At 33.2% G+C, this 14,091-nt stretch overlaps 1 protein-coding gene across 2 annotated transcripts in view; it reads left to right on the forward strand.

Moving 5' to 3' along the window:
* Window positions 1-14,091, forward strand: part of LOC149564744 (MADS-box protein AGL42-like) — a 202,916-nt gene that overhangs the window by 57,837 nt on the left and 130,988 nt on the right. Inside the window, exon 2 of one of the 2 annotated variants that reach the window (XM_089816945.1) lies at window positions 8,507-8,585. The exons of the other annotated variant lie outside the window; for it this stretch is intronic. Coding sequence (XP_089673071.1) covers window positions 8,507-8,585 — 79 coding nt within the window. The remainder of the gene's footprint in view (window positions 1-8,506; window positions 8,586-14,091) is intronic. 2 annotated transcript variants of the gene reach the window in all.

Raw genomic sequence — 14,091 nt, forward strand, 5'->3', positions numbered from 1 at the left:
TGATATATGAAAGAAGAATGTCCATATATGAGATTAGAACCATCTGAGCACAAAATATCAACTTACTAAATACTAAGTTTCCTCAGACAAAAACTTTGTACAAGAATAGCCTTTATGTAAAACAAAAAAATTGGGAAACCAGAAATAGAAATATTTTTGGGTTATGCAAGATTGTTTATGCACACAAGATACCTTTGCAATAGGTACACAAGGTTATTTGAAAAGTGACCTTGTCACATCTTAGGTAATCAGAGGAAAACTAAGATACTCAACCTCCTCCTGTGGTGGCCATGATGAATCCTACATTTTCCTCCCTTGCCATTTGATTAGATATTCCTCATATGTTCTGTTCCTTGTGCTTCTTCTGTCATAACTGTCCAATATCTCCTCAATCTCTTATGTAGCTGAAGTAGATACCAGAACACTCCATTGTGCTTCTACAACTTCAACTTCATCACCTCCCTTATAATATTCTTTCAAATCTGAAATGTAAAACACAAGTGAATTATCTAGGTCAACATGCAACTCTACTTGATAGGCATTTCAGGAATCATGCATCTTCACTATTGTGCATGGTCCAAACTTCTTCACATTCTTCTTATTATATGTTCCTAGTAGAAATCTCTTGTTTCTTAGCTACACCGTGACTTCATCACCAATATACAATTCCTTATACCTCTTGTTTCACATTTGGCTTAGCTTTATACTATGTAATTATATGTGTAATGTGCTTTATCACCTTCTCATTGATGTTCTTCAAATGTTCAATACAAAATTTTACTTCAGCACTACTTATTTGTCCTTTATCCAACGACCTTAATTGAATAGCATTTCTAGGACTACTCCCATATAGAATTTGGAATGGTGATGTTCCAATATGCTCTTGTTGATAGAATTATTATATGTAAATTCTACCTGTGGTAAAATCAAATCTCAACCTTTTGATTTATTTTGAAACAAGCCTCTCAAAAAATTCCCTAAACTCCAGTTCACAACTTTTGTTTGTCTAATAGTTTGTACATGATGGGATGAACAAAACTTCAAATGTTTCTTTAATTTCTTCCATAATATATGCCAGAAATACCCAATAAACTTAGGTTCTCGACTAGTAACTATATTATTTGCTAGACCATGTAGAACTCTCATCAATTCTTTGAAAAATAACTATGTCATATGAACAAGATCACTAGACTTGTTGTAGGAAATGAGAGGTACCTTTTTTGAAAATCCGTCAACCAACACAAATATTGAATCATGCTCATGATGTTTCCTTGGTAAACCAAGAGTGAATGCCTTTCTAATATCTTCCCATGGCTTCTCAGGTACATGTAATGGTTGATATAACCCTATATTTTTCTTCACTCCTTTCACTAGCTAACATACTGTAGAACACTGCACAAACTTCTTCACTTCTTGGTATAACTGTGCCGAATAATAAGTCTCTACAACCAAAGAAATGGTCTTGTCTCTACCAAAGTATTCTACCAATCCTTCACTATGCTTCTGCTTGACGAGATTCTCCCTCATAGAACTTCTGTGAATGGACGATTAATTTATTTTGAATAACATATCATACCATCTTATTAGATTATGAATTCCAACTACTTTGTCCTGTCAAGTGTAGCAAGTTTTCTAGAAGGTTTCCAAGCCTCACAAAAATCAAAATCCTCTGGATACAAATTCTTGAGTTCCTTTAACCCAACCACCTCAATTTGCATTTCTGGTTGCAAAACTCTTCGTCTACTAGGAGCATCTGTAACTCTGTTAGACTTTCCACTCTTGTGTTTCAGAATAAATGTATAACTTCGCAAAAACTCAACCCATTTGAAATTTCTTTGATTCAATTTTCCTTAAATATTTAAATATTCCAAATCTTGAAGATGAGTATACAAAAAATTTATTTAGGAAGAAGACAATGTCTCCATTTCCTCAATACCTGAAATTAACATATAATTCTTGATTATAAACACACTGCTTTCTTTTGACATCATTCAATTTCTTAGTGAAAGTAAAAACATGTCTACCTTCTTGGCTCAAAACAACTTCTATTGTTGTAGTACCACTAGCATCATATTCTACTTCAAACACCTTATTAAATTCTCGATGCGTTAAAAGATAATGCTTTGTAACGTTTTGTTTCAAAATATTAAAACTCTTATATGCTACTACAACACAGTAAAATTCTTTCCTATCCCCTCATTTTTTAGTCAAAGGTCCGTGAATACTGCGAAAGCCTTTGTTAAGCTTTCTATACAAACTAGCCAATCCATGAAATGATCTTACTTTTGTTGCACTCCTTAGAGTAGGCCATTTGAAGAAAGCCTTTAATTTTTCAGGGTCCATTTTCAAACCTTTTGCTAATACTAAAAATCCTAACTATGCCAACTCCTTCACAAAGTACACATAACCTACCTGACAAGATATGATATATGTCCATAGGTACAATATCACAATGTACCTCATGCTGGTAGCTTTCAATCTTGAACTTTACTTGGTACCGCTCATTGACCATTACCTTTGGTCATCCTGTACACAAGAAATACGATATGAACATGTGTGTTTCTTCGATTGTAGCTTTCACTTCATGACCATCTTGTTTGACATCATTTTATTTGTACTAGCTCCATCGATGATAATGTCACAACACTTATCTTCACATTTGCACCTTGTGCAAAATAAACTCCTTTATCACCACTTAGTATACTATTATGTTGACTTGGACTTCTCTTTATACATCATTACAATGTGATGATTTAGTATTTTTATGAACACAATACTTTTCTCTTGCCTTCGGTTCTCTTATCCTTCATTTGTTGGCACTGGGAACACTGAAATACTACATGCCCTTCTTCTGTGTAGTGAAATTTTTTTCTATAGAAACCTGTCTTCCAGATCCTTTCCCTCTTCCTCTTCCTCTCTTATCTGTATTGTTCTAATCATGGAAAAATTGTATTATTTCCCCTTTGGTTTAGAATGCTACTGCTAGCCTCCATAAGACAATCTGCCAGATCTTCCGTTATGACCTCTTATGATGTTTTGTTCATCCACCTTCTTGTTCAAATTTTCCTCAAATGTTGGGGAAAATTGGGGAAAATTAGTATCTCTTCAATATTGTTTATTCAAAGCAGTCTTAATTCCCCTTGAATGCTTGGCCTCAACCCATTAAGGTAACGGTTTACCTTCTACTTGTTAGGTTTTTTATCAACTATTCAAATGAGAACTCGGTAGAAATCTTCAGCTTTCTCTTGAGAAGATCTTCCCACTTGCTTCAACACTTGCATTATCTTTAATAGATCAAGCTCATAATCCATAAGACTAAGTTGGTGCTTTAATTTGGCTATCCTCCAGCCCCATCTCACAATTGTTGAAATACTTTAGAATAATTCAGAGAGGGGGGGGAAGGGGGGTAAATCTTTTATCCAAGCTCCTAATGTCCCTATAAAACTTTTTAACACTTAATAAAAGTCATACGTATATATCCTTATCATGTATCTTTCATGCATCCATTAGATCATCCAATGCTTTAACTTGCAGGTTACTATCCTAGGTTAGAATTACTTTGTAGAAATGTAATCAGGAAACATAACAAAACCATTGACAATATTGACACAAGGATCTACGTAGAAGCCCAATTTGGGAAAAACCACTAGTAACATGCTACTAATTCTCACTCTATTGTAGTGATGCCTTAAGAAAGGCCAACTTTTTTAAAGGTTAGAATACACAACTGTGAAATGTGACCTGGTTAAAGGGTTTCAATCACCCTGTTAGGAGTGAGCCTTTTTAGAGGACTAGAAAATTCCATTAGAATGTCACCCAGTTAAAAGATTTACAAATGACTGTTAGGTTCAAAGGATTTATCCTAGACCGATACAATGATTAGAAAGGAATAGTAGGCATTGATTTGATAATAAATCACAATTCACTTCAAGATAATAGATCTTAGTTTCAATCCTCTATTCTACTTGGCTTCATTCACTTCAACTCTAATAGCTTTTTCACTCTTCAAACATTCATCTTCTTAAGCCTTCTTGCTTTTCATGTCAATTGTAGACTCTTCTATTAGGCAACCATATGAGGAAACAACCTAGACTCCTTGTCTTCCTTGGGTTCTCGCACATGCCAACTGTTGCTTGAAGCCTTGTATCTCTTTATAAAGAGAATTTAGGCCTCTCAACCATAATCTTCCATTTTAGGATTAGATCAAATTCATTAAATCTTCTAGATTTTCCATTTAATTTCCTCTAGAAACTTCTTCCACAGTCCTCCTTGAATTCTCCTCAAAATTTTTTATCTTGAATTTTGTGCCTTCAACTCATCAAGGTTATCTTCCACATGCTTCATACAATCCAAGAAATCAACTTTGTCAGCTCAAATTCAATAGATCCACAATTTTTATCATAATGCTATCACTTAGCCCAATAACTAGCCTTTGATGCTTGGTAGAGACTGTGTTGCTCGGCATCTACTAATAGTCTCTTACTTTAACTCGACACATATTAGAATTTTCTCCACACATACTAAGTTCACTTAGCATGCACTGTAACTTCACTTTACTCGGCAACAACTAATTTTCTGCTCAACTTGCACTAACATTGCTCGGCACCAACTATTTACTCAATCAAGATTAGCAGACAATTTTTATTCTATGTTGTTCTAGACTTAGCTAGTGTATCTATCAACTTTAGCTTTAAATAAGTAAACAATACAATATATGATCCATGTCTTACTTGATCTTAATACTCATTTTATATGCCAAATAACTCAACCTTTCTCTAGGTGCTATATATAATGATTATTCCATGATTCCATACTACAAACAATCTTATTTTCAACAGTGATATTATCCTTTCATCTTCTATTTCATTCTAATTAGACTGCCTGCCACTAGATTTTCGTATGACCCTTTAGTTTGGCCTTTGCAAATTTGACTCTATCTGGATCCTCAATATGTTTATACTCGACGTATTCCTCAAATTCATTGATCCAATCAATCAACTCCTTAGGGTTAAGATATCCCAAAAATGTGAGAACTTCAAAATTATGTCTTTTTCCAATCTTAGAAATGACCCTAAATAAACTCTCTTGTTTTTGGTTCAGAACTGCCTCTTCTTCAACATTTTCTTCTTCTTCTTCTTTATCCTTGCATTCATCTATTATGGAGAGATTTGTTCCTCTATGCGTTTGTTCTTCTAATGCTCACATCTATCTTTGGAGGGCTCTAAAACTCTCAGGTCTAACACGTATGACTCCTCAACCATGCTCTCTTTCTGAAGGTCATTTTACACTTCCCTTAAAACCCTAGTTCCAACTACCTCACAATCAAAGATCTGTCCATATTCTTAGCCCAACCATGATCTTAGTGCAAAATTCCTTCCAATTGGCGATCTATTTACACACTTATGAACTCCTTCTCTGATGCCACTTGATGAAAGGCAACCCCCTTAATAAAATGACAAACAACAATAATAGAGAACAACACATATTGAGAGAACACAATATGGGCTTCTTATTTTTGACGCAAATGCAAAATTACAAAATTACAATACACAAACCCTCACGGGTGCCTTCCTTGCAACAATCTACAAGAAAGAGTTGTGACTATCACCTAAAACTATCTTAGAAAACTTACAGGCCTTACCTACATAGGCACTTTTAACAACCCTCATAGGCTCTAGGCATTGAGCTCTAACCCTTGAGCTCAATGAACCTCGTATTATATTATTGTATTGCACTTTATTATATATGATCGAGTAGAGATAACTACAAATTGCATTTTTGGATGGGTCCACTTCTAGAGACCATAAGGAGCTAACAATTGACCCTATGGGCTATTATAAGCTTCCATTCTAGAATCCTATGCTAATCTACAAAAAGTAGTTGCACAATAATCTATTAGCCAAGGTTTCACCTCTTTTTGGAAAAAGACATGTTGAAGATGACATGGTTAAGTAAGCACAGTAACATTTTACATGTGTGAAGAGTTATGAATACTGTAAGCGAATATTTTGGTTGTTATTTTGAAAAAGTTCTAATATTCTAATGCAACACACATTGAAATATTTGAAGATGGTCCTATATTATTATTTTAAATTTGGAAAGCCTTAGGGATGACTCAATAATATGTTTTAGGATTTCTTATAAAGGAAATATTATTTCCTTGGAGTAAAGTGTAGCATTGTGTATACTATGAGTATGTGAATTTATATGTGAAATCCAATGAACCTAATATTAAATATCTTTTTATTAGAGAAGCATTTTGTGCAGTTGCAAAGAGATTGTATCTTGCAAAGAAGTTATTGTAGAACAATTGTGTATTGGTATTATTTTGAGAAAAATAGTACTAAGGCCAGTAAGACAAAAATTTTGGTCGTCTTGCCCTTGAAGTTGTTGGGATAGTGGGTCCTTTTGTCTTCGCATCAACTTCTAATAGGGTTGGCACAACTACTAGTAGGATTAGCACAACTGCTAATAGAGTAGCAATCTCCTAATAGGGATTCAAAGTCTCCTCATACAGTCCATCCTCTAACAAGGAATTTATATATGAGTACATCATTTTGTTGGTATCATACCAACCGATGTTTTCCCTTGAATGAAGGCTTTCCTAGTTATGAAATATGGTGTTATTGTGTATGATTATCTTTATGCATTTATTGCTTCTATTGTTTACATGTTTTGGAATTAATAAGGATATTGAGAGTTAATTTAATATGATAATTGATTAATCCCCTCCCCCCTCTTAGTTATCTTGGTGAACTTTATTTTCTTACAAGACATAACATCTAGACACGTCCACAACATGATTCTAAGCTCGTAGTATTTAACTCTTTACTTACTGACCTTGTTTAAAAATATTCTACTATAATTCTAACTTTGTTAACCAAAAATATATATTTTGACATCAATGAAAAAGATATTTAGGAATACAACACATAATTGACAACCAATTCAATGCTAACTACTCAATCATCTCTCTAAACATGCTAACAATCACTCCCTTTGACATAACTTCAATATCCATACTAATAAACTCATCATCATGCAACCAAATATTTAACATAACAAGTCCAAATATATCATATCATTATTTCATAAGTTATACCAACAAGTACATCATCTAGTTACTTTGATCCCCATAGTAGTTTTCCCCCTAACAAGGTTTTGAGGAGAAATAATCTAGTGTTATGTGTTATGTGTTATGGTGCTACTCTCTTTGTATTTTCTTTAAGCTTACAAATTAGATATGTGATGAATGGTTTAATCTTTTAAATTATTCACAACCGATTCACTACTCTCTCAGTTATATATTGTGCATTGTTATTCATAGTATTTACCACTTCATAAAAAAATACATAACCGTCGAGATGAAGTCGGAGATAAGAAGACTGAACCTAAATCAAAATCTTGTCAAATATTTTAGAATAATGGTCAGAATAAGAATACCATTGTTTCAGCATAAAATGAAACTATTCTCCCAACTAAAATGGCCTTCAGACAAAATTTTATTTCTATCCTTAGCATTCTAAAATTTTGCAATAATTGTTTTTCCACAAAGTTAATATGAACATTACTAAAGAGGAGAGATTTCGAAAGTATTAAAATCTAAGCATTTAGCTCATGGGGGCTAGGTAAAAAACCCTTGAATTGAGAGATCAACCAATGAGTAGCAAAAGGGATCAATTACAATCAAAATTTCCTTCCTCCATAATTAACTTCACATAGATGACGTAAGAACTATAAATGAATTTTTTTTTACCATAGTGACATTTCGATTTATGCAATAGACCCAACTCCATGATCAACCCAAAGCCATAAGAAACATTAGTGATGTATGTAGAACCTAGTTTATGAAATTTCCAAATGGAGGGTATTATAGAAGACAAATTTGATAATGAGGGACTTAGAGAGTAGACAAAGGCTAAGCATGTAGACAAGAAAAATTGGCCTAACACATTTAGTATATAGTATAGGACAACTGCATGGAGATAAGATACTCCCTATCCACATTAGGAACCCCTTATCTTGGTGCCAACAATATACACTCAAACCTTCCATAGGTAATATTCATTGAGGGATCATACCAAAATTTGCAATAGGCTCATTTGAATTTGTCAAGATAGAATAGATATTCTCAAGAAAAACTCTACCAAGTAAATATAAAACTTTTGAGATATTGTTAATAGAATTAATTTTTTATACTATATTACATTGGCTTAGTCTACATCATCAACTTTGAGTATTAGTGCTAAATCATGATACTATGTTCTTAACAAGGTATTGAGTTATGATTTTCTACATAGTACATTTTAATTTTTAATTTTACAATGAACAAAATACAACTATGATACGTTTTTCTATTTGTATTAGAATTATATAAATACCCTTTCCGTTTTATTTAGTACATTCAGATTATATTAGAGTCTTGAAAGTTTTAAACCTAGAAAAATATTTATCAATTTGTAACTTTTATAAAGAAGTGCATGACCAAAACGAGTCCTTGATAAAGCATGAACAGAGTGATCGAGAATTATCAGAAATATTTTACTTCTGCTGGAAGCACTATAGAGCTATCAGACAATGTAGAGGTATGTTTCATAATCGATTTAGTTAAATCATGCATTTCAATAATATTAAACATGATCGATTTAGTTAGATCATGCATTTCAATAATATTAAACAAAACAAGAACTAGATGGTTAAATAATTAGTTTCGTATATTTTTCATATTTATTTTAATAAAACTTAGTTTTTAAGATGATAGGCTTCTTAAAATGGAAGAAAAAATAATTGCCAACATTTATCTCTTTTAAATAAATTTTATGGTCACTCTTATGTCTTAAAAACAAAGTTGGCACTTAGCTTTGTATTCCATTGGTTATCCTTTTTTCTATTTATTAAACCTCTATATTATATATTATTATAAAAATGTGAATTGTTAATAGATAATAATGTGGGAAATTAATTGATAGAAAAGGGAAACTTTGATAATTTGAAGAAAAGCTGCTTGAGTGGAAGAAGAATCACTAGATATATTTTAAAAACTAGATAAAAGAACAACATTTCACATTGAAAATTTAACAAATTGAATAATCTTAGTTAAACAAAAATATAACTTGATTTGAATTTGAATCTTTTTATCATTCTATTTTATTAACTTGATAAATAACTAAAAGATTGATCAACATAAATTTGAAAAATATCAGCTAAGATATGAATGTACTTTTTAGTGAAATTTAAGAAATATAATAACACTTATTTGAATAAAAATAATTTGAATAATTTTGAATTCAAAGTTGAATCATCCTAATAAGTTAGTACCAATAATTGGATGCTCTAGGACTTATTAGAACTTATTTTGGTGATTTCAAGGGTTGAATGGTTCTCATTCACAATCTCAACAATTTATAATTTCTTCGTTCATATTTTCTCACATTTCCATAGGCCTTGATAAATTTTGGGGTAATTTCTTTGTGGATAGGTGTTGGTGTAAATAATTATTTATATGTGTCCCTTACAAAAGTTTTCTTAGGATAATTCATTTTCATATTACATATAATGTAGGGACATAGGAGTTTTGATTTAATTTTAACTCAGGTTGTAGGAGAACTCTACTTGACACCTACAATTTGTTGGATTTGAGCAAATATGCAAATCAAATCCACAAGCTCTTGAATCGTCTGCATGTAGAAAACTTGTCACAGAGAAGAAAAAGACAAGAAGAGGCAATGGTTTGGTCTGAAAATAAGAAAATTGTATTCTTCGATAAAATGTAAATTGTTGTACAATATGATATGCAAATACATTAGGAAAGCCTGATTATAAAGGCTTCTAGGAAGCTTCTAGAATGAGCTAGAAAGCGCTCGGAGATAAGCATGAGAACTCAGCATACGTCCACAAAAGGTGGATTATCCTCTACGTTGGTGAGAAGATAAGTATGACTAGGTATGAACAAACTATTGTGTTGTCAACAACTCTTAGATGACAACTAATAAATAAATGCATTTATCCTAAGTAAACTTAAGTAAAGTGTAAATATTAATAATTTACACTAACATCCCCCTTAAGTGCAACTTAGGGGAATGCACTAAGTTGACAAAAGCTATGATTAAATGCATAATGAGTTCGAGCAACCATGTCATGTGAGGTACCTATGGACAAATGCAAAAAAATGCAATCTTTGAAAACGGATAAAGAGGGAAAACCGCATGGGAAAAACCCTCCCCCAAGAAGAGGTAAGTGTAGACATGCTAAAAAAAACATGAAGGAAGGAAGGCCTCAACAAGACCACCCAAGGAAATTTTCCACCAAAAATGGCTCAAGAGACTCACGAAATCATAAGTACAACCAGCCCCAATGAGAGATAGAAAAGACACCAAAGCCACCCCAGAATAATGGAGCCCCTTCAGAAAGAATTAAACCAATGAAACTCCAATGCATAGGAAACAAGGGAACAAAACAAGGGAATCCCTGAATGAGATTGAAAGCTGAAAGGTTTAACCGATGCCAATAGGAGAAAATATGAGGATCTTTAAAATGAATCTCGAAGGCAGGTGTGATGGCATTTTCATGAATGCCCACTATAGAATCCACAATAGGTGCACTTGGAGGCTCGATGAAAGGAACTGGAGAAGAATCTTGCTGAAGAGAAAATACCTCAACTAGATGTGGTGTGGAAGTCAAAATAAGGATCTTAGGAACAATGCAAAGGTTTAAGTATCCTGACTGCACCACATGATGCTCATGTGAAAGAGAATAGTCGTTCTTCGATAATGGAGATGGTGGACCAAAGTGCGAGAAGGTGTAGAGATGGGTGGAAGGATCAACTGCTCATATAGCACTAAAACCTCCTGTGGTACAATCTTGAATGAAGATTGAATCCGTAGTGAACTCAACTATCTTCCCTGATCCATTGCGTGTAATCTGAGAAATCGAGAGAAGGTTTGCAGAAAGAGATGGAACATACAATACAACATTGAATATACTATCCTAAATGTGAATTGAACCCTTCTTGCAGTCTGGTAGGGTAGTGTTATTCCCCATGAGAATATGATGAATATGAGAAGGCTCAAGAGTAGAGAAGACACCTTGAGAAGACATCATATGGTGAGAAGCAATTGAATCCAATATCCAAGGGATATGTGAAGGGTATGAAATGGATGCTTGTAATGCATGATCCTTTCCAAGATCTAATGTAGAGGTTGAAGATATGGAAGAAGACTGAAAGGAAGACCCTTGTGAGGTAGAAGAGGATGAAGATGAAATAGTACTTTTCTGAAGAAGAGATTGCGAATCTGCAATCTATTTCTCATAGCCAAATCTCTTCTGAAAACAATGTGCCTCATCATGAGATCCTTTTTGACAATAGGAATAGGTAGGAGTCTCAGTCTTCTTTTTCTCCTTCTTCTTAGAAGAAGAGTATGGACCAGAAGAGTGCTGAGAGGACGAATCAGATATGTACTTCGACTTTTGCTCCTGTGTATCCTTGACAAGCAATGCCTGTGATTGTGAACTTGTGAGTGAATCTATCGAAGTGATCTTGGACTGTTCCTGCATCAACCGATCACAAAATGTCCAAAAAGATGGCATCTGCTTTCTGTTACCCAAGGCATCTATAGTGGATTAGAAAGTGGAAGAAAACATTTGATATTGTCCTCGCAACTTTGAGAGCATCAAAAAGATACGCTCATTATCTATTTTGTTTTTCCCACATTCCTGCAAAACTATACGCAGAGATTTGAACTTCATCATGAAGTTTTTAGTGGTAGGAAGGCTATCAGGTGTGAAAGAGGTCAACTCTACATCAAGTTGAAATGCTCAAAATTCATTCATTGTGCCAAACAAGTTATGAAACTTGGTCCAAATAGCCCAAGGAGTGGTCAAACCATCCAAGTGAAATAGTAGACTATCAGATATGTTCAGTGCAATCTATCCCATTGCTTCATCTATTTTTTTTTTGTGCTGAAGAACTTTAAAAGGGCAGTGCAAAATAGGTTGGTTCTCATGCAGACATGAGCATAAGACTCTTGAGATGAGAAACCTAGTCAGTTGTGCTTTCCAGGTGTTATAATTGTGTAGTGTGAGCTGGGTCACAGAATGATCCGACATTGATAGAAGAAGACGGAAGAAAAAGGGTCTTATTTTGAAGTAAATTACAATGCTACCCCCTACAATATATAAATATATCCCTTAAATACCAAAGAAACAGCTATAGAAAGCGCAAAAATTGAGAAAAGAACCTGGATTCCAAATGTAGAGAGGGAGGAAACTGAAGCCTCTACTTCAACACCAAAAATTAGTGGTCAATATTACTCGAAATTGATTCTAGATCTGGAAAATAGACAATAAATCATGCACTTTTAAAAAAAATAGTATTGAAATATGTGTCAATATGGGCTTGAATGAAGCCTTTCAAGGTGCAAAAAATGGGATTTTCAAGTTGCAGAAAAATCTAGGAACAGAGATGTCAAACTTCCTACACCAATGTGTAGATCATGAAATTCTACCTCAAAACAAAAATAATTGGTCGAAAAAATGAGTCAGTATGAGGGAGATATCGTTGTTTAAAAATAACCTGTATGGTTATTTTTTATGAATCGCCACCGTCGCACCTCAAAAAAAAAAAAAAAAAAAGCAAAAAAATAGTCAGATCTATTAAGTCAAACCCTCTTTCTCCTTTTTCTCTAAATATTGAACAAGCTTCAATAGATCTGACTTTGATACCATGTTGGATTTGAGCAAATATGCAAATCAAATCCACAAGCCCTTGAATCACCTACACGTAAAAAACCTATCACTGAAAAGAAAAAGACAAGAAGAGGTAAGGGTTTAGATTGAAAATAAGAAAATTGTATTTTTAGATAAAATGAAAATTATTGTACAATGTAATATGCAAATACACTAGGAGATCCTGTTTATAAAGGCCTCTAGGAAGCTTCTAAATTGAGCTAGAAAGCACTAGGAGATAAGCATGACAACTCAACATATGTCCACAAAAGGTGGATTATCCTCCATGTAAGTGAGAAGATAAGTATGACTAGGTAGGAACAAACTCCCATGTTGTCAACAACTCCTAGAGGACAACTAATAAACAAATGCATTTATCTTAAGTAAACTTAAGTAAAATGTAAATTGTAATAATTTGCACTAACACAATTAACTTTCATCTCATACCTCCTTGTGTGTGATATCCACCTTTAGTGCTCTTATCACATTATCATTTTTTCATTGTTGTAGATGCTACATATGTACTTTGATGCATAATGGATGATGATCCACTAGCAGAAAACATATAATTGCACGTTTTCTAGTTGATAGGTTATCTCTTGCATCACAACTAGCTATAATTTATTGCCTATAAATTTTTGTATATCTTCATTGTAAATGAGGAAGAATTTTAATTCACTGCATTATTGATCATATTTTTTTTGCTATCAGTCTTCTACTATAAATTAAACTTCTATATTTTGATATTTTTATTCTTTGCCTAAAATTTGTACATATTTTCAGAGTGATATCACTACTATTAGAGTCATGTGTGCATAATTCTTTTGCCCGTTAAGATCCATTTGTTTCAATTTTGGAGGGTCACAATTCATATCCAAAGATGCAAAAGTTTATGCAAGAATAGAGATAAAGATCTCACATCTCCATTGCATTTGGATGATTGTTTTGGTAAAATTTGATGATAAATTTATCTATATTGGGCAAAAGTGAAATTACAGACAAAAAATTACTAATTTGACCGTGAGGTCAATATGTAGTGTTAGGACAATTTTTTAGTTTTCTTAATTTTTATTTTATATTTATTACAAATTATTGGGTTATTTTTTAAATCAACTATGAGACCTTTCCCCTATGTATTTTGTGACTGAATTGTAATTAGTGTAGAGCCTACTCAACCCTTAAATTACATCATCAAATACCCTTAGATCACACTACCCAAAAATTTAATTTATAAAATTGGTATTTACTTTTAGGCTATATCTTTTCAAAAGTAACTAAATTACTTTATTGAGGAAGTGGGACTAAAAAACCCCTGCCCTTCCTGCTCTCTTGCTTTGTCGGCACTTGAACATGTTGATAATAAATTCC

The sequence above is a fragment of the Cupressus sempervirens genome, chromosome 3, assembly GCF_028749045.1.
Source record: "Cupressus sempervirens isolate cs-2001-9-10 chromosome 3, ASM2874904v1, whole genome shotgun sequence".
Taxonomy (NCBI): Eukaryota; Viridiplantae; Streptophyta; class Pinopsida; order Cupressales; family Cupressaceae; genus Cupressus; species Cupressus sempervirens.